At 50.4% G+C, this 21,234-nt stretch overlaps 1 protein-coding gene across 1 annotated transcript; it reads right to left on the bottom strand.

Annotated features, from left to right (window-relative positions):
• Window positions 1-3,439: 3,439 nt before the first annotated feature.
• On the bottom strand, window positions 3,440-7,895 carry LOC141155404 (uncharacterized). Its single transcript, XM_073642272.1, has 6 exons — window positions 7,733-7,895; window positions 6,425-6,739; window positions 5,423-5,737; window positions 5,020-5,138; window positions 4,767-4,879; window positions 3,440-3,527 (listed from the first exon to the last, which is right to left on the bottom strand). Exons 1-6 carry the CDS (start codon window positions 7,776-7,778, stop codon window positions 3,440-3,442), a joined length of 996 nt encoding a protein of 331 aa, XP_073498373.1. The 5' UTR covers window positions 7,779-7,895.
• Between the last annotated feature and the right edge of the window lie 13,339 nt (window positions 7,896-21,234).

Genomic DNA, 21,234 nt, shown 5'->3' with positions numbered 1-21,234 from the left:
AAAGGTCAGTCATTCCTTTTTATGTCTTTTATTCAGCAATGGTTTCTTCCTTTGCGTTTGCCCATAAAGCTCTGCTTGGTTTAGTGTGCGGCGCATGTTACTATGACCCCAGATTGTTCCAGGTTGGCCTTCAGGTCTTTGGATGTTTGACATGGTGTTTTTTCCACCATTCGCACCAACCTTCAAAGACATCTCTTGTATATTTTCTTCTTTCCCCCACATCCAGGGAAGTTCTTGACGGTTCCATGCTTCTTAAACTTCTTAATACCATTGCACACTGTTGACACTGAGATACCAAGGTCTTTGGAGATGGCCTTATGCCCTTTGGAAGTCTTGTGTTTGCTAATAGTAATAATAGCAGATCTGATGTCCTCAGACAGCGCCTTTGTCTTCACCATTGTGATAAAGGAACAGGGCCTACCATGTGACTTTTTAAAACACCGAAGTCATCATTCATTGGCTAATTCATGTCACATGGGCACCGACAATTAATCACAGGTGAATCTCTTTTGTGATTTACCACAGGCGAGTCAAATGTGTTTCCATACTAAATTAATGTAAAGGCACCAATACCAGTGACACGGCAGCTTTAGGGTTTTCTATTTTCCCTCTCATTGTTTATTGTTACATACATTATCATCGCTGTCCCCACTGGGGCTCACAATCTAGATTCCCTATCAGTCTGTCTTTGGAGTGTGGGAGGAAACCGGAGAACCCGGAGAAAACCCATGCAAACACAGGGAGAACATACAAACTCCTTGCAGATGTTGTCCTTGGTGGGATTTTAACCCAGGACCCCAGTGCTGCAAGGCTGCAGTGTTATCCACTGAGCCACCGTGCTGCCCTAATATGTTATCTGGTCATGGTGTGGCGGTATTCATCCCCTGTACGTGATATTATTTGGTCACTATGTGGTAATTATATGTGGTCCGGTCATGGTGTGACGATATTTGTCCCTTGTATTTGGTATTATTAGGTCATTATGTGGTGGTAATATGTGATTTGGTCATGGTGTGGCGGTATTTGTCCCTTGTATGTGGTATTATTCGGTCGCTATGTGGTGGTAATATGTGATCTTGTCGTGGTGTGGCAGTATTTGTCTCTTGTATGTGGTATTATTGGTTGTTTTAAAAAAATGTATGTGACTCATTCCCTTAAAGAAAAATAAAGAAAAATATGCCTAAAAAGAGTATTACATTTGTTAAGAAATGTTTAATAGGTTAGAGTAGAGCAGGGCCTGGCCAGAAGAGACTCCTTGTCTTGGTGGCTGCTTAGAAAATCTTTTGGTCAAAACAAAAGCTGATGGCTATGTATGTGATCTGGTGTTGATTGGAGCTGTTAATATGTGATTGGTGAAGACGTGGTGAAGAAATTGAGTTTTTCCAAAAGTGAGCGGTGGGATTTGGGAAGGTTCGAGGGGTGGAGCCTGGGCGGAGTCTCAAGGGGACCTGAAAATTTTGCCAGTATGGGGCCCGGAAATTACTTGTGGCAGCCCAGCATCTACAGCTGGCTGCTACGGAAAGGCATGTCCCGCCACTATTGGCTCTTTGAGCCAAGCCCTTTTCTCATGCGTCAGCAAGGGGATTTGTGTCACCCCAGGCCTGGATGCCACAAATTTGTAAGGCTGTGTCTGAGAGCAGGAGGGAGGTTCTCTGGTCATGAACACTTGCATGCAGCACCTCCTGTCCCAGGCCAGTAGGGGGAACAGGCTGCCCCTATAAAAACTGGTACTGAGGGCAGGGTTAGGGAGACCAGGACCCACTTCTGAAGTATCCAGAAGGGTTCCCAGAAGAGAGGGACAGGTCAGCCGCAGCTGAGGAGTCCAGGAGGCAAAGGAGGAACAGAAAGCCAGGGACAGAGGCGACGAGAGCCGGTCCTGGCAGAGAGAGACTACACAACCGGACACTGGGGTCCGAGGCTGTCAGGGTTGCAAGCCCTGCAGCAGATAACCAACCCGCAAGGGATTTCAGGTCCCTTGGCCAAGAAGCCTGGAGGTTCCGCTACACAGAAGGACCGGTACAGCACGGAGAAGCAACAGGTACCTAAGGCCCGAGTCGCAAGCCATACAGGCGTAGTACACGGCAAGCTCAGGGACGTGGGCTATCATACCACTAAAGGGGGAGATAGTCAGCAAGGGCAGAGAGAGAACGGTAGGCCTAACCACTCACCCTGACCAGCGGAGCTCGCCTGAATGCCCTCAGACACCCAGGTCCATTCCTACCCTGTACTCCTGTTGGGTTTATGATAAGATCAGTAAAAGACCCTGGACTGCATTATTGGACTCTGTGTGGTTACTGCCGCGCCTGCACCATCACCCCCAGCATCCTATTACACTGCCCTGAGGCTACGCTCCTCCCGTGGGGAGTTGTACTATTCCCTGCTACATCTCCAACACCAGCCTCAGTGGTCTGCCTTGCAGCGGCGGTCCTCCCTGACCGCAATCCACGGGTGGCGTAGTCGGACATTACCTACAGCACATCATAGACTACCACTCGTCTGACCACACTGAGCCACGGGACCGGGTCGCCACTACTACTCCCAGCATTGCCCTGAAGACCGGTCCCGAGTGCGCCACGGCCCAGGGGGCGAGTCAGATGGCCATGGGCTTAGGTGAGGCTGGCGGGTCTCTAGCTCTGCTTGATGCTGATTGTTCTTTTCACTGCAGCAGAGCTTAATCTGCCATTTTTGGCTTATTGAGACGAGCTACTTCTCCCTGGATTTGCCCTTGTTGGAGTCCAGGGGTGGAATATGTACCTTCATATTGTTTTTTTGAATTCTGGCTATTTTGGGGGTACCTTCTTCATGCATTTACCAACAGTGAAGCTCTTAGCTATTGATGAACACAAGAAATAAATTTAATGGGGTTGTTCACTACTGTACAATAACTCATTATTGTCCCCAGTAGGGTGGTCAAAAGAAAACCAAATCAATACTCACCTCCTGCACCTGCACTCAGTGTCGGAGTGGGGTGCCAAGGGCCCACCTGTAACCAACTCCAGGACCCACTTTTCAGCTACATGCAAATGTGACATTATCTTCAATCGCAAATTCATATAACAATGAACTGGGCAGATTGTTACATGAATAAGATGCCACCTTTTGTCTGTGCATAGTGATTCATGTGTATTGTGCCAAGTACTGCTAATATAAGAGGGTGGTGGCCCACTGGAGGATTCTCCTGTTCTCCTATGGGCCAGTCCAAACCTGCTGGCACTGCTCTTCCATATTCAACATTGCGTCATTGCTGGCAGTGGACGTCATGTGACTCCTGCAGCCAATCAGTAGCTGCTCAATGGCAGAGAGATGGAGGAATGCTGCTATTCCATAAGGTAAGTATATTTTTATTCCCATCCCCTTGTGGCCAATAATGATCATTTATTTGCTTTTTTCCACTATGTTTACCTGCAGAAACCCAAACAATTTTTTTTTTTTAAAGCTGTCATTTATGCGTCTGAGGAGGGAGAAGTAATGGAGTTTTTGGCTCAGAGACTATTTTGCTTTCACTATGGAGGTCCCCTAGTTTTAGTCTTCACCATCAGCATTATCAAGTAAAATATAATATTAAAAAATCTAAATAAATCACGTATATAAATGATAAAAATATAATAAATAATAACGGCTCACTTAATATTGATTGGAGGATTGCCAGACTTACACATATGTTGTAGACTTAATTTTTGATGGCATCGATACATCAGGATAGTGTGGCGCCCAGCTGCGCTTGGTACCACAGATCACAGAGGGGTGCAAGAATGGATTCCACCACCAGAGGGCCCCTTTAAGCATTCACACACCTCCACCTTCCACCTCAGACCACCAGAGGGAGCCCGTTAGGGATATAAATAGGGAAGGTGGAGCCAGGCAGTGGCAGTTGGAGTTTGAGTTTAGAGTCAGTTGGTCAGTTACTGAACTGGAAGCAGTCTGTGAGGAGTCCAGTCTGTTGAGAGCAGCTCCTGCAGTGGATGTTATCCTGCAGTGGAGCGCTGGCCAGACTCATCAAGCGCTCAGGTTAGTGAGCTTTAGGCGTGCCGACGCCATAAGAGCGGTGAAGCATGGCAAGCTGCCGTTAGTGTGCATAGCTTAGTCAGGGCCTCGAGCGGGGCCGAAGGCAAGAAGAGAGAGCTACATAGGTGGCAGAGGAGCTTTACCCGCTCACCCCAACACTAAATACCGGACACCAGGTCTGCGTCTGCAAGGATTCCTCATTTCCAGCAGAGACAACCGGAACCCCTGGCGAACTACATGTCCCAGGATCACCTGGAAGCTGATACGTACCAGAGTCAGGAGACACGGAAGCCCCGTAAACTGGGAGCTTGTACTCCAAGAGAAGGCTCTACCACAAGGTCAGCCGGTGCAGGAAGGAAAATAGAGTTAGGCCTAGCTCCAGGCTGGTCAGAAACTCACTACACAAGGGCAAGAAACAGGAGGCTTTACAACCGTTCTCTGGGGAGGATCCTGATATGCACCCTTCACTCTACAGTGCTCCAGGATGTGCCTAAATTTCCACCAGTAAAAGGTACTGAAGAGAACTGTGTGTGTCTGCCTATCCTTCTTCAGGCCTGGCTGGGCCTTCCCGTCCTGCATCTTTCCTTCAACGCTGCCCTGAGGCCTAGCTCCACCTGTGGGGAGCAATACCACCGAGCTGCCTTATCACCGGCCTCAGTGGACTGCGCAGCGCTGGTGAACCTCACGAGACACCACAGGTGGCGTCACGAATTATCCCATAAGCTTTGCAAACAAAAAGTCATTTTAGCTTTAAAACATACTTGAGAAACTCTTTGCACTTATTTGTCTGTGGTTTTCTCACCTGTAGACACTGAGCTTGAGCCGTCAGAGGTCGACGTTGTGCTGCTATTTGAAGTGCTGTTCTGCAGCTTATCTACAATAAATCAGATGCAAAAATGTAGATAAATAACTTGACCCATTTGAGTCACTTTACTTCTAACTGGATATATGATAAATAGATAACTTTAAAGGGGATTTTCAAGTGACAAAAATTATTCTCCAAATGATACAGACCAGTGAAAAGTAATAAAAGACGCAATATTCACCCACAACGATGTTACACAGATTCACCGATATGACACAGGTCTCTTCTCCAGCATTTACCGGATCTCTGCTGGTTTCTCTTCCTGGTTCTGTCCAAGACGCATCACAAAAAGTTGTTCATCCAATCAGTGGCTGAGGCGGGTCACTGCTGCGGCCAGTGATTGGCTGAAAGGGCACATCTGGTGTGTTATGGACGAGACCATCAAGTAGAGATTGTTAGGAACCAGGCAAAAGCTGGAGCAGAGGATCCGTGCCGATGTCTATAACCTGTTTTGTTATTTTTAACCGTTCTGTTCCCTTTTATTAATAATTTTTGTTAACATAAAAAACAAACCCTTAAGAAATAAGTGTTAAGAACATAAATAAAACTCACCGTACACAGTAAGATTATACTCCTGAGTACATTGACTGGATCTCTTTAGATTTGCTATATAAGATCCTTGGTCATCTCTGGTCAGATTGGTAATTACTAAGGAGCCGTTACTTGTAGCGTTCAGTCGTCCTCTATAAGAGCTTATTATATCTTCGATGACATTCCCTGGTTTTGTTTTAGCAATTGGATCCAAGTTGTTTCGAGTTACCCAGGTGATGTCGTTGATCTCAGTAAGGTCCACCTGAAGAGTCACCTCTTCTCCGTCCACACCGGCCACGTTCCTGCTCTCTCCACAATATGATTCAGGTGCCACATCTGAGGAGGGGTTTCCATTATTACTACAATTTCGGCTAAGGTTACATCTAGACTTTAATTTCTATATATTATTCAAAGCCTTAAAAAGTGTTTTTAAAGAGAACCAACCAGGCTTACATTCTGAAGTCACCACTCAGGCCAGTGATTGGCTGCAGAGGTCAGTGACTGATGGGTGAGACATCATCACTTCCTGTACTACAGGGAACCCTGAGCAGCGGGGTATTTAAAGGGTTATTATTGCTTATTTCTTTTTCATTAGATAATTCTCTATTTAAAAATCTGAAAAACTATTAAAAAAGAACTACTTTTTAAAAAGAGCATTGAATCGACTGCAACGTCCTGCAGTTCCAGTTCCTTCGCTTACCTGACCTTTGCTGATCTCTACTTCCTGGTCTGATCCTTAACACAGCAGAAATGGTCAGGAATGCTCTCTCAGCCAATCACAGGCAGGGGTGGATCACCACTGCAGCTAATGATTGGCTGAGTGGGCGAGAACCTGGAAGTAAAGAATAGCAAGGAGGAAGTGTATGCTGCAACAGGATTTGTGTAGTCTTGGTACGGGCTAATCAAATGCCTTTTCTTATCTGTAACTTTTTTTACTGTTCTGAGCCCTGAAAGAATGTTGTCTTTTTTTTTTGCTTAAAACCCCCTTTAAGAAGAAATGTTAAAAATGTTAATTTAACTCACCGTACACTGTAAGATAATACATCTGAGTACATTGTTTGGATATCCATATATTTGCCTCATAGGATCCCTGGTCTTCTCTGGTCAGATTGGTAATTACTAAGGAGCCGTTACTTGTAGCTTTCAGTCGTCCCTTATATGATCCTATTATATCTTCAATGACTTTCCCTGGTTTTGTTTTAGCAATTGGCGACAAGTTACTTTGATTTACCCAGATGGCGTCATTGAACTCAGTGTGGTCCACTTGTAGTGTCACTTCTCCTCCCTCCACACCAGTCATGTTCTTACTCTCTCCACAAAATGATTCAGTTCTCACACCTAAAAGAAAAGAGGGATTTTAATCACTGTTACTACTTAGTTTCGGTGATTTTTTTTTTCATATGTATTTTTTTTTAAATCAATTAAAACCTTACAGGAGTTGTTCACCTTTTTTTATTTCTTTGGTCTAAAAATAATTAAAAAATTCTCAATTTACCGATTGATCTTCCTGTGCTCCTCTGTAGCGCTACCCCCGTTCTCCCATTGGTCTTTTTTCCCTTTTCTAGCAGGAACGGCATTTGATTGTTTCAGCCAATCAGTGGCTGCACCGACCAGCTCCGCCCCAAGAGGAGGCAAATAGATCAGCAGGAACCAGGGCAGCACCACTAAGGAGCAGCGGAAGTCACATTGTGAATATTAATTATTTAAACATTTAGACCACTATGAGTCTGAGTGTAAGAGACCCAAGCCATACAAGCAAACATCACTGCTTAGGCCAGTGATTGGATGCAGCGTTTAGTTGACTGATCAAATAGGACTTAATCCCTTTCAGTACAGGAGCGGTAGAGCTGGTGCATCAGGGAATTCGAAGAATAATAGAGATTAGTGAATTGAATTTTAGGAATTTAGCGAACCTATTGAATTCAAACCCTTTACTATTTGATATAAGCGAATCACCTAAAATGCTGCCCGGGCATCCATATCCACATCACATGGTATAGTGCAGAAAATCAGAAAGGAATATCAAAGCAAGTATAAAAACAGATGCAGGGAATGCAGAAGCCAGAGTAAAAGCAGAGGCAATTAATATATCAGCCAGTATAAAAGCAGAGGCAGGGAAGGCGGTTGCGAGGGTAAAAGCAGAGCAACAAATGTATCAGTCAGTTTAAAAGCAGAGACAGGGAATGCAGCAACCATTTTGTGGCGAATCTGGATAGTGAGAAATTAAGTTAAAACTGTTAAGCTCTTTACTCTTTATGAAGTCCTCCGAAGAAGTCTTCATCTGGATCACAGAAAGTCACATTTTCATGAGTACAACATGATATTACTTACCAGTATGAAAATGAAGAAACCCGATGCAAACGAAGAGCTTCTCCATCACCCCCAGATGCTTCACCTTCCTGTGTCACTGATAAATGATGTTGAAACCTCAGAATTGTTGTGAACAGTCTGTGATTCTGCCGGTAAGAAGCGCGCTGTGCATGTAGTGAAACTTTGTTCTGTACAGTTTAGTGAAGACATAAGAAACCACATTGAAAGTTTTAGAACCCTTTTGTCACCCAGAGTTTATGAGTTTATGTTCATACAATTACGACCTGAACTCAGTGTTGGACTGGGGTATCAAAGACCCACTTGTGACATTGATCCTGGGGGGCCACTGTTCAGCTTTATGCAATATTACCTGACCCTTGTTTACAAATTTGCCTATGGCTCTATATAATAGTCTGGGTAGTTTGTTAAATGAATGTTGAGATATTGAATTGTCTGACCATGTTGAATTAAGTGTACTGAATTAAACATTGCTCATGTAGTGGTTGTCCACTCTTGCACAAGGGCCCACCAGTGGATTGTCTGGATCTCCTGAGGACCAGTCGCATACTGCCTGAAATATACCCCAATAATGGTAGATACAGTGGGGACAAAAAGTATTTAGTCAGCCACTAATTGTGCAAGTTCTCCCACTTAAAAAGATGAGAGAGGCCTGTAATTGACATCATAGGTAGATGTGTGACCCGCCGCTGCTAAGTAGCGGCTAGCCCTCCCTGGGAAAGGGGTGTACTCGGACGGCGGGCCGGTGGTAGAAGGGGATGCAGTCGCGGCCGTGGCCCTGTCCGTGCCCAGGGCGCGCACATTAAAAATATGGGCTAGTTGCTGAGTGGCAATTATGAGTGGACAAACGACTACGCCACCTGTGGTGTCTGGTGATGCGCCACCAGCGCTGCTGCAGTCCTCTGAGGCAGGATGTTGTGGCAGCCAACGGTAGTACTACTCCCCACAGGCGGAGCAGGGCCTCAGAGCAGAGGAAGCAGGAGGATGTGGGGAGTAGTAGCAGGTGCAGAGGTGTGGTGTGGTGTCGCGCTGCAATAATGGACCGGAGGCAATGGATGCAGTCTTCCAAGCTTTACTCATGCTGTTAGAGGTCAGCTGCAAGGCTTCTCCTTGCTCCTCACGGCACGCTGAGGCCACCAGATAAGGGGGTTCGGCACACCCCGGTAGTTCAGGTGCATCTATCAGGACCCCCGCACCAGCATGTTCCTAGAATCTCCCCCTTGGACCTCTCCTGTCCGTGTGCGGTGCGTGTTTCAAGGCTGGGTCTCCCTCTGGCTATACACAGAACAAGGGTACGGGTGGCGACTCCGCTCCGTCCTTTACCCGGTGGGATCCACTTAGCCTCCGGGCTTTTCCGACTGAGACGTGAAGTAACAAAGTCAGATATCGGGGGCCGGTACCCCTTTTGCAGCAGGAGTCCCTCTGACTAGGCCAGAATGGAGAGTACAGGTGGCGTATGCCGCTCCGTCCGTATTCCCTGGGATCCTTTTGCCTGCGGAGCTCTCCTCCTTTTCTCCCCTCCAGGCCTTCTTAGGTAGGAACCTTGACCGGTTAGAGACAACCGTTAACTCTAGCCCATTCCTCGCCTCAAGGCCAGAGCACGAGGATCGTGTATCTCCAATGGGCTGCAGGTCCCAGCATAGAGCTACTGTCAGCGATGAAGACCACAATCAAAGAACCTTGAAATTAAGATGGCCGGCTATTAAATATGTATCTACAAGTGTAACCTAAAAGTGCGTCCTCCACCCTCACCCACTACATGTTTCCCCCTATCTTTGGTTTCCCCATCTCCATTATCCTGCTGGGGCAGCACTATGGTGCATACTAGCCCCCCATAGGACAGGAGTGTGTAGTGTTGAGTGATGAGAAGGGGTCCTGACAGGTGCTCCTTCCTTACCTGGGAGAGGAGATACCACACCTCTTTCACAAGATGCAGTACCCCCCTGTGGCGACCGAACCCTCAGGGGCGCCACATTCCCCCCTGTTGAAACACAGCACGTCCGCGGGCTGCAAAGAGAGCATAGCATTTGTACAGACTTTTTATATGCTTTTATAACAGTTCAACAATCTTCCCTTTATGTGAGGCTCTGATTCTTAAACGTTGCAGATAAATAGTACAAAAGTATAAAACATCAAAGAGACATTATGCATGTAGACAGCTTGGTAAGAAAATAGAAAAAGAGGCAGTTCAGCAGCAAGAGGGACCTGTCCCAAACCCTCAACGTAGGCCCTGGGGTGGCTGCAGGGCATGGAGATCCTGTGTTGGACCCCCAGGAGAGCCACTCCAGACAGGTTTTGCTTCTGAGGTCTGAGATAGAAGTAGAAGTGGGTTTTGCATAAAACCAATAGGGAGCACCTAAATAGATGCATAATTATTTACAAGAAGTGAGTCTGTCTACTGCCAGTCCGCAGGGACAAATGTCTCTCTATACCGGGAGGAAAACATGGTAATAACCATAAACACTAAACAAGTCAACTGAAAAGGTACAGCCTCCGGGGCCGCTTAGTCCAGGTACCTCCACCTAGGGAAAGGCTCATTTTTCTCACGGAGCCAGACCGGTCCCCTACCGGCAGGTGCGCAGGGGCATCACCCTGGAACACTCGAACACTCTGTGTACATCCAGGGCGTACCACCCACGCTCCCTGTGGTGGCGGGTGTACGACACCAAGTCACCCGGGTAGAGATTCTGGCCAGGGTGATCCCTCCTCAGTTGTGGCTCGACGTCTTGATGTGACACAAATACGTCCTGAGCAAACTGGGGGCTTCCGATGAAACCCCACCCCGCCTCCTGGTGGAAGCGGACAATTAGCCCTTCCTTCCGGGGGCTTGGATGGGCTGCCTCCTCCTGGCGGGCCTTGGACTTTGCGGCCTTCGCGCGCACCTCGAGGCGCTCACAGCGTACCCGCCTCTCCCGCCGCTCCTTGTCCACCTGGAGGAGCTCCTTGCGGCAGAAGTCCTCACGCCTCCGTGCTTCCGCCCGGGTCTCCTGGGGGAAGCCCATTAGGTCCCCCCCCTGGTTGTCCCAGGCCATCTCCTCCGCCGCCGGGCAGGTGACCGAAGGCGCTGGCAGCGGCGACAGCAGGGGCTGCTGCAGGTCCTCAGGTGACACGGAGTAGTCCGGGTTAGGGGAATCCCCACTAGACACAGGCTCCTCTGGACCGGGAATCGGGAGGCATTGCAGGCCTCCGGCAGTGACCGATACGTGGGCCTCCAGCTCCGGAGCGAAGAGCTGCTCCCAGACGACGGCGCCCGGGGACAGGGGTGCCGGCATTAGATCCACTAGGGCCTCCGTGCATCCAGCGCCCGGGACAGGGGCGTGTAGCTTACCCGGTCCTGGGTTGCACGCGGCCTCTGTGCTTTCCTCCTCCTCGGTTGCTGCTCCGCTGTCTTGGCTTGCAGCACCTTGGCGACGGGACCGGATCTTCTGCAGCACCTCCTCTCTCCATGCTGCGGACACCGAACGCTGGGCCTCCGCGACCCTCCAGGTCAGGTCCTGTGACTCCACTCAGAGGAACTCGGCCTCCTCCGGGGTTAAGCGAAGTCCCCGTATTCCGAGCGGGGCAGTAGCTCGTGGGGCGGCATCGGAGCAACTCTCCTGCGCTGCTTCCATTCTTACTGCTGGGTGTGGAGAGTCTGGGATTGTTGCGGCCACACCTTGTTGTTGCTTCCTCCTCCTTCTTTTGGGGCGGCTCCAGGGCGGCTGGCTGACTGACACTCCTTGGGACGTCCCATCCGTCTTGACGAACACTACCACGTGGACAGTCTCTAATACAAGGGGCGGTCTTAGCTTTTGGAGCCATGGGGAAAGCCAGGCCCACGATGGGAGTTGCTGGGTGGTTGTTCTTTTTGCACACAATGGCGTCCGTTCTTCTTGTGCGGGCGCCATCTTAAGTGTTAAAGACAGTTTGTTGTAAAGGCGCGCAGTACCCGCTGGCAATGGGGATCACTTCTTCCGTTGCTGCGGGCACGCAATCCTGCCGACTACGCCAGTGATGTGTGACCCGCCACTGCTAAGTACCGGCTAGCCCTCCCTGGGAAAGGGGTGTACTCGGACGGCGGGCCGGTGGTAGAAGGGGATGCAGTCGCGGCCTTGGCCCGGTCCGTGCCCAGGGCGCACACATTAAAAATATGGGCTAGTTGATGAGTGGCAATTATGAGCGGACAAACGACTACGCCACCTGTGGTGTCTGGAGATGCGCCATCAGCGCTGCTGCAGTCCTCTGAGGCGGGATGTTGTGGCAGCCGACGGTAGTACTACTCCCCACAGGCGGAGCAGGGCCTCAGGGCAGAGGAAGCAGGAGGATGAGGGGAGTAGTAGCAGGTGCAGAGGTGTGGTGTGGTGTCGCGCTGCAATAATGGACCGGAAGCAGGGCCTTGTATAGATGCTGGGGGTTGTAGTCACCGTGGCAGTGACCCGGTCCGTGACCCAGGGCGGTCAAACCACGGGTGTACTATATGTGTATAGGTTAATGTCCGACTACGCCACCTGTGGATTGCGGTTATTAGTAACCGCCGCTGCGGTGCAGTCCGCTGAAGCTGGTGGTATGTGCAGCTAGGTGATGTGACTCCCCACAGGAGGAGTGTAGCTTCAGGGCAGCGTGAAGGGATGATGATGGTAGTAGTACAGGGTAGCAGTAATAACAACACGGAGTCTTTGCAATGCAGTCCCAGGGTCTTTACTGTTGGCAATGATATAGGCACCAACGGGAGTACCGGCTAGCGATGAAGGCCTGGTCAGTCTGGGGGCAATCCTAGAGTCCTCCTGGCCGGGTAGAGTTGTAGGCCTGCCGTTCTGACTGTACTCTTTGGCTACCCTGCTTATAGTCGTGTTGCAGCCCATGTCCCTGAGTGTAACGTGCTGTACTCACCCGTATGGCTGGCGACTCAGACCCTGTGTATTCCTCGCTCCTCTGTGGTGGTACTGGTCCTTCCGTGTGCCTGAGCCTCCAGGCTTCTGGTGGGCCAGGAGACCTGCAATCTTCTGCCTTGCGGTGTCTGTTGCTGGGTATACAATCCCCACAGGCTCGGACTCCGGTGTCCGGTCCTCTGTGTGAACTATCCAGGACGAGCTCTCTCCAGCTCCAGTCCCTGGCTTCTTGCTCCTGTGTCCTCAACTCGACTACCGGCTCTAACTGTAGACACTAGACTGACTAACCCCGCCCCCAGATCCAGTTATAAAGGGCAGGATCCTCCCCTTTCTGGTCTGGGGCAGGAGGTGTTGCATGTACTGTGTTTCTGACCAGGAAACCCCTGTTTTGCTCCCAGACATAGTATTACTACTACTGTGGCAACCAGACCCTCCGGGGTGCCACATTCCCCCCTAGTAAATCTCAGTACTCCGGGACTGAGCATATTTTGCAAAAACATAACAGGTAATAATACATTAACATATTTACAATCATTAGAGTCTTTATAGGTCACGATATCATCCGCAACCAGGTGTCCATTTTCCTTGGTACAGTACTTGGTAGATATGGGGACCTGTCCAAAGCAAACCCCGAATGTTGGCCTTGGGCGTGGCTGCAAGGCTTAGGCAGTCCCGTTGGACCACAAGGGGGCCACGCCAGACAGGTTTTTGTTCCGTGGTCTGCTGCAAAGGGGCACCTCACAGGTGCAACTATTTACAAGATAAGTTTTTGGTTACTCATCGTCCATAACCTGAAAGTCTTTGAAACCTGCCGGATAACTAGAAAAACATATTTAATACACACATAAAAACATTTCAATATTACAGTTACATTTAAATTCTCCAACGAGCAGGAATTTGACCTCTGGTGCTCCTGGTAGACCTGCGTTACACACTGTCTAACTGTGTTCTACCTTGGTCCCCGGCATTTACCCCTGGTGTGGTGGGTTCTATGTTCACTACACTACAGGTGTTCGGGGGCATTTCTGGTAGGTTGGGCAGCTTCCTACGGATCCTTTGGCTTACCGTGGGCATGACAGGTTCGCTACTAGCAGAGGGTAGGTTCTCCTGGTCTGCAGATGAGGAATCTTCTGTCTCCAGGGCCAATGATTCTTCCAACTCTACTGGAACTTCTTCAGCTACTCGGGGGGCTGGTTGGAGGAATGTAAGGACTGGTACAACTATGGCGTTATTCACTTGTGTCCATGACCGTGGAAACTCTCCGAGTACTGTGCTGACCATTTCTTCCACTTCCTCTGCGGGTTGAGGGATATCTTGGTCTTCTTTAGCATGCTGCAGCTGCTCGGGACATTTCTTTAGGTGGTCTCTGGAAACTGTAGCTGTTGTTTCTCCTCCGTCCTTACTTATGAGGTACACCTTGGTGTTGTCATGGTTTGAGGGTAGGATGGTGTACGGCTCTTTCTCCCACTTTTCATCCAACTTATGGAGTCGCCTCTTCCTCTTTAGGACTTGCTCTTCAGGTGACAGGGGGACAGCAGGTGCACGTTGATTGTAAGTCCTCTATTGCCTTTCTCTTGTTTGGGACAGACTTCTTTCAACACTTTCCTGTACCTTACAGTATTGCTGCTACCGCTCAGTATCCCAGTCTGCATCTGGTGAGGCGTCCTCTGGGGTCAGGACTCCCATATCCAGGTCGATGGGCAGCTTACCAGGTCTTGCTCGCATCAGGTAAGCTGGGGTGCAGTTAGTGGAATTCACCAGGATGTGATTGTAGAGATCCACCAGGTCTGGCAACTTTTCTGGCCATAGGCTGCGTTCCTCCAGGGGCAACGTCTTCAGTAAGTCTATCACCACCTGATTCATCTTTTCACACATCCCATTGGTTTGGGGGTGGTAAGGCGTTGTCCTGATCTTCTTGCAGCAGTACAGGTTGCAGAACTCCTGGAATACCTCCGCCTCGAAGGCTGGACCCTGGTCAGTTAGCACATGTTCTGGGTAACCATGCGGGCGGCAGAAGTGCTGTTGGAAAGCTCTGGCTGCTGTCTGAGCCGTTTGGTCCTTGACTGGCACTACTACCAGGAACCGGGAGTAGTGATCTACGATGGTGAGAGCGTAGACATAGCCTGACCTGCTTGGGGTTAGCTTCACATGGTCCAGGGCTACCAGTTCGAGTGGCTGCTTAGTGATGATGGGCTGCAGGGGAGCCCTCTGGTTATCACGGTCTTTTCTTCTCAGGTTGCATGGTCCCCATTCTCTACACCACCTCTCGATTGCTGTCCTCATGCCAACCCAATAGAACCGTTTACGTAGCAGGACTTCCAGCTTCTTCCACCTAAAACGCATCTCTCCCCGGGATTACCACCTGCCAGACCAGTTCATGTGTCCGGGAGTTGACAGTTCTTCGACACAGCTTCCTTTCATAGATGAACAGCTTGCTCTTTTCTTTCCACAGCTGTTTGGTCTCTTCAGGGGCATCTGAATCAGGGTATGAGTCCGCTTATGTCAGCAACTCTTTGACTAGGAGGACAGCCGGGTCACTGTCTTGCTTTTCTGCCCATCCGTGGTGTGGCAGTGGATTGAAGGTGACCTCCCTGTTGGCAGAGCACCGGTTCTTCACACAATGGGAGCACTGCTTTATTCCATGGCGGTGGAAAGCGGGGATCTCTATCTCTTCCAATTCTTCTGGGTCTTCTCCCCCATCTGGTAGGTTAGGCATCCTGGACAGCGCATCTGCGTTTGCATTCTTGTGCCCAGCCCGGTACTTGATGGTGAATTCGTAGTTAGACAGCCGGGCCATCCATCTTTGTTCCAGGGCACCAAGTTTTGCAGTGTCCAGGTGTGTCAGCGGGTTATTATCCATGAACACGGTAAATTTTGAGGAGGCAAGATAATGTTTGAATCGTTCTGTCACGGCCCAGACGATGGCAAGGAACTCCAACTTGAAGGAGCTGTAGTTTTCTGGGTTCCTTTCTGTAGGCCGGAGCTTCCTACTGGCGTAGGCTACCACCCTTTCTCTGCCTTGTTGGATCTGGGACACAACCGCTCCTAGTCCCATGTTGCTCGCGTCCGTGTGAAGGATGAAGGGTTGGCCGTAATCAGGGTACACCAGGACCTCGTCTCCGGTGAGAGCCATCTTCAACCTGGTGAAGGACTCATCTTCCAGCTTGTCCCATTTGAATGGTGGTTTCTGGCTCTTGGCCTTCCTGGATTGGCCTATCAGGAGATCCTGCATGGGTGCCACCATCTTGGTGAAGCCTGGTATAAACCTTCGGTAGTAGCCTACTAACCCCAGGAACTGCCGCACTTATTTGATGGTGGAGGGTCTCGGCCTGTCCTTGATTACGGTGATCTTGTCGGGGTCCGGCGCTACACCGTCAGCGCTTACCACATGTCCCAAATACTGTACTCTGGGCTTCAGCAGGTGGCACTTTGACGGCTTCACCTTGAGGCCAAAGCCAGCCAGGGCTTCAAACACTTCCGCCAGGTGCTCCAGATGATCTTCATACGTCTTGGAGTACACTATGACGTCATCCAGGTACAGCAGGACCGTCTCAAAATTCTTATGTCCCAGACAGCACTCCATCAACTGCTGAAAGGTTCCTGGGGCGTTGCAGAGCCCGAATGGCATGCAGTTGAACTCGCTGAGGCCCATCGGGGTGGTGAATGCGGTCTTTTCCTTATCCGTCTCTGCTACAGGAACCTGCCAGTATCCACTAGTAAGATCCAAAGTAGAGAAGTAGTTAGAAGATTTCAAGGCAGCCAGTGACTCCTCTATCCTGGGTAGCGGGTATGCATCTTTATGGGTTATGCGGTTAATTTGCCTGTAGTCTACACACATTCTCATCGTGCCATCCTTTTTCCTTTCAAGAACTAATGGAGCTGCCCAGGGGCTACAACTGTCTCTTATTACCCCAGCCTCCTTCATCTCTCGTAACATCCCTTTGGCGTTTTGGTAGTGTGCTGGCGGGACAGGCCGATACCTTTCTTTAATGGGTGGATGGTCTACCGTGTGGATATGGTGTTGAACCCCTTTTACCTGCCTGAAGTCGAGTGGGTGTTTACTGAAGACCCTTTCATACTCTTGTACCACCAGGTATACTCCTTGTTTTTGGTGTTGAGGGGTGGAGTCGGTGCCCACATGCAGCTTCTGGCACCAGTCCCCCAACTGTCCCTTGGAGCCATTACCCTCCGCCTGTTGGGATGGAGGTAAGGGTTCCACTGCCTTTATAGCATTTTGGCTAACGGTGAATAGTTTAGCCAGGGTTGCATACTGGGCCAAATGGACTTCTTTTTCCCCAATGTTCAGGATGCGGACGGGCACTCTCCCATGGCGAACATCAACCACCCCCCTTGCCGTCAAAATGGTGGGCCTACTATCTGAGTAGACGGGCTCTACCAGGGCCTGGTAATCTCTACCCCTTAGACCAATGGCTGCCCGGCACCATATCAGCATTTCACTTTTTGGGGGCATGGCAATAGGGAATGGGTCACTCATCCTAACACTGCCAATCTCACTACCAGACAGTTCTACCTGTTGGCTTTTCATCAGGGCTCGGATCTCCCTTTGTAGAACCCGCTGCATGCTGGAACTGGCGGTCTCCGCAACCTGCTGTAACAAGACAATTATTTCTGCAAGACAATTTTCAATAACATTAGTGCCTAAAGTTATCATGGGATGACTTTCTCGGCGATCAATGTCGACAATTATCAGTCCCTGTGCTGGCAGCTCGACTTTGCCAACTTTTATGGTCACTTCTTTAAACCCAACCTGGGGTACGGGTTGACTATTACTAGCATAAATACTCAAATGTTCATCTGGACGGCGGGTAATGTCCGAATCAGTCCAGTAACGTTTGAAAAAAATGTAGGGAATGGTGGTCACCTGAGATCCAGTGTCCAGCAACGCGCTCATTGGAAAGCCGTCCAGCACAACAGGTAGGACCGGTCGTCCTCCCACATATTTGTCTCGCCAGCTTGATGGGCCTGGTGGTCTTATGCCTGGGGGTTGGCCCTCTGCCCCAGGTTTTGCTTGTTTAAATAACAGTACCTTGCATAATGTCCTGGTTGGTTGCAGTGGCGGCAGATGGGTTGTCCATCCTGGTTGTAGCGGTCGCTGTTCCTCCCTCTGGATGGTGGAATCCTCCGCTGTCTGTGCCACGGGACGTCCTCCGGACTGGAAGCCAACTGAATCTTTCCTTTGGGAGACACCTGCAAGGACTGTACAGTTTTGGTTAGCGCTGCTACACTTTTAGTTAGTTCCTGGACCTGATGGTGCAGGTCTGTAGATGGGATATTGACCAGAGTCTGTGCCTCAGCTCTTACAGGCTCTGGGGAAACGGGCGCCACCTCCTGGTGATAGGTGATAGCTGGGCGCCGGTGAGTGGTAGCGCCACCTGGTGTTGGTTCCCGTAGCACCCGGATGGCTCTGTCCTTAAATTGTGCAAAGTTCAAGTCAGGGTTTTGCAGAGCCATTATGCGCAGCTGAGTTCGGTGGTCGCTGGACAGTAAACCCTCAATAAATTGTTTGGTTAACAGTCTGTTTTCATCACGCACACTGTCAGGGTCCACCTGTTTGATGGCCCTCAGTGCCTCCTGCAGGTTTAAAGCATAGTCCCGTACACTGTCCTGTGCCCGTTGTTTTACACCCATAAAACTTCATTTTGATCTCTGCTGTAGTGCGGGTGTCAAAAGTGTCCTTTAGGCTGGCCAGTATCTCCTTTACAGTCCCTTTTTCTCAGGCTGACCAGGATTTTACTTCTCTCTGGGCTGCACCAATCAACTGGCCTATGAGGATGCTCACTTTCTGCTCCTCGGACAGGGGGTATACTTTAAATAAACTGCTTAGTCTCTCCTTGAAGTCACTCAGGGTGTGCGACTATCCCGAGTACTGGGGCAACCACGCTGCCCCCGGTATATAAGGCATGGTAAATGGCATTACTGCGGCAGCAGCCGCGCTGGTGGTTGAAGTTCCCTCCATTTCAGGCGTCTTCCTCCCCCCTAGTGAACCGTGGCCTACCTTCCTTCTCTTTTCTTCCGTAGGCCGCAGTCCCGCAGGTGATGATCTCCGTCGAGGACCTGGCGTCGCACGCGTCTGACGTCAGCGCTCACTGGGCTCCTTCCAGGACCTGGCATTGCGTCGGTGCGCGAGGCGGGGCTTTGGACTTCGCACGTTTCCAGCGATCACGCCCCTCTTCTTCCCGCGCGGCGACCCGAAAATGGCGGACAATGGCGGGAAAACGGCGGCAAATGGCGGGAAATCTTCACCACGGTATGCAACACAGTTCGTGAAGGCACACAGTACCCGGTGGCAACGGGCACGAAATCCTGCCGACTACGCCAAAGTTGACGTGCCCCCTGGGCCGTGGGGTACCCGGAGACGGGCCTTGTATAGATGCTGGGGGTTGTAGTCACCGTGGCGGTGACCCGGTCCGTGACCCAGGGCGGTCAAACCACGGGCATACTATATGTGTATAGGTTAATGTCCGACTACGCCACCTGTGGATTGCGGTTATTAGTAACCGCCGCTGCGGAGCAGTCCGCTGAAGCTGGTGGTATGTGCAGCTAGGTAATGTGACTCCCCACAGGAGGAGTGTAGCTTCAGTGCAGCGTGGAGGGATGATGATGGTAGTAGTACAGGGTAGCAGTAATAACAACACGGAGTCTTTGCAATGCAGTCCCAGGGTCTTTACTGTTGGCAATGATATAGGCACCAACGGGAGTACCGGCTAGCGATGAAGGCCTGGTCAGTCTGGGGGCAATCCTAGAGTCCTCCTGGCCGGGTAGAGTTGTAGGCCTGCCGTTCTGACTGTACTCTTTGGCTACCCTGCTTATAGTCGTGTTGCAGCCCAATTCCCTGAGTGTAACGTGCTGTGCTCACCCCTATGGCTGGCGACTCGGACCCTGTGTATTCCTCGCTCCTCTGTGGTGGTACTGGTCCTTCCGTGTGGCTGAGCCTCCAGGCTTCTGGTGGGCCAGGAGACCTGCAATCTCCTGCCTTGCAGTGTCTGCTGCTGGGTATACAATCCCCACAGCCTCGGACTCCGGTGTCCGGTCCTCTGTGTGAACTATCCAGGACGAGCTCTCTCCAGCTCCAGTCCCTGGCTTCTTGCTCCTGTGTCCTCAACTCGACTACAGGCTCTAACTGTAGACACTAGACTGACTAACCCCGCCCCCAGATCCAGTAATAAAGGGCAGGATCCTCCCCTTTCTGGTCTGGGGCAGGAGGTGTTGCATGTTGTGTGTTCCTGACCAGGAAACCCCTGTTTTGCTCCCAGACATAGTATTACTACTACTGTGGCAACCAGACCCTCCGGGGTACCACAGATGCAGTCTTCCAAGCTTTACTCACGTTGCTAGAGGTCAGCTGCAAGGCTTCTCCTTGCTCCTCACGGCGCGCTGCGGCCACCAGAGAAGGGAGTTCGGCACACCCCGGTAGTTCAGGTGCATCTATCAGGACCCCTGCACCAGCATGTTCCTAGAATCTCCCCCTTGGACCTCTCCTGTCCGTGTGCTGTGCATGTTGCAAGGCTGGGTCTCCCTCTGGCTATACACAGAACAAGGGTACGGGTGGCGACTCCGCTCCGTCCTTTACCCGGTGGGATCCACTTAGCCTCCGGGCTTTTCCGACTGAGACGTGAAGTAACAAAGTCAGATATCGGGGGCTGGTACCCCTTTTGCAGCAGGAGTCCCTCTGACTAGGCCAGAATGGAGAGTACAGGTGGCGTATGCCGCTCTGTCCGTATTCCCTGGGATCCTTTTGCCTGCGGAGCTCTCCTCCTTTTCTCCCCTCCAGGCCTTCTTAGGTAGGAACCTTGACCGGGTAGAGACAACCGTTAACTCTAGCCCGTTCCTCGCCTCAAGGCCAGAGCACGAGGATCGTGTATCTCCAATGGGCTGCAGGTCCCAGCATAGAGCTACTGTCAGCGATGAAGACCACAATCAAAGAACCTTGAACTTAAGATGGCTGGCTATTAAATATGTATCTACAAGTGTAACCTAAAAGTGCGTCCTCCACCCTCACCCACTACATGGTTCCCCCTATCTTTGGTTCCCCCATCTCCACTATCCTGCTGGGTCAGCACTATGGTGCATACTAGCCCCCCATAGGACAGGAGTGTGTAGTGTTGAGTGATGAGAAGGGGTCCTGACAGGTGCTCCTTCCTTACCTGGGAGAGGAGATACCACACCTCTTTCACAAGATGTAGTACCCCCCTGTGGCAACCGAACCCTCAGGGGCGCCACATAGACCTCAACTATGAGAGACAAAATGAGAAAACAAATCCTGAAAATCACATTGTCTGATTTGGAAAGAAGTTTTTTTCAAATTTTGGTGGAAAATAAGTATTTGGTCAATTACAAACAAGCAAGATCTCTGTCTGTCACAGACCTGTAACTTCTTCTTTAAGAGGCTCCTCTGTCCTCCACTCATTACCTGTAGTACTGGCACCTGTTTGAACTTATTATTAGTGTTGAGCCACCCCCGTAGTGTTCGAGTTCGGTTCGGTTCGTCGAACACCCGTGTGTTCGCCGAACTGTTCGTCGAACTGTTCGACGAACACCTTCGAACACCGTTAAAACCAATGGCAGGCAAACAAAAACACATAGAAACACATAGAAAACACCTTCAAAGGTGTCCAA

The sequence above is a fragment of the Phyllobates terribilis genome, unplaced genomic scaffold (genome assembly GCF_046119375.1).
Source record: "Phyllobates terribilis strain yellow unplaced genomic scaffold, ASM4611937v1 Scaffold_7__3_contigs__length_470593459, whole genome shotgun sequence".
Lineage (NCBI taxonomy): Eukaryota > Metazoa > Chordata > Amphibia > Anura > Dendrobatidae > Phyllobates > Phyllobates terribilis.
The sequence above is the reverse complement of the archived record's forward strand: the minus strand, read 5'-3'. Positions and strand labels throughout refer to the sequence as shown.

Excerpts from the sequence above, each read along its gene's own strand:
- LOC141155404 (XM_073642272.1), bottom strand. The coding sequence starts at position 7,778 with ATGGAGAAGCTCTTCGTTTGCATCGGGTTTCTTCATTTTCATACTG. Across the intron at positions 5,738-6,424 it reads GTATTATCTTACAGTGTACG|ATGTGGCACCTGAATCATAT; the intron begins GTGAGTTAAATT and ends ACCCCTCCTCAG. Across the intron at positions 3,528-4,766 it reads AAGTGCAAAGAGTTTCTCAA|ACTAAAACTAGGGGACCTCC; the intron begins GTATGTTTTAAA and ends CTGATGGTGAAG.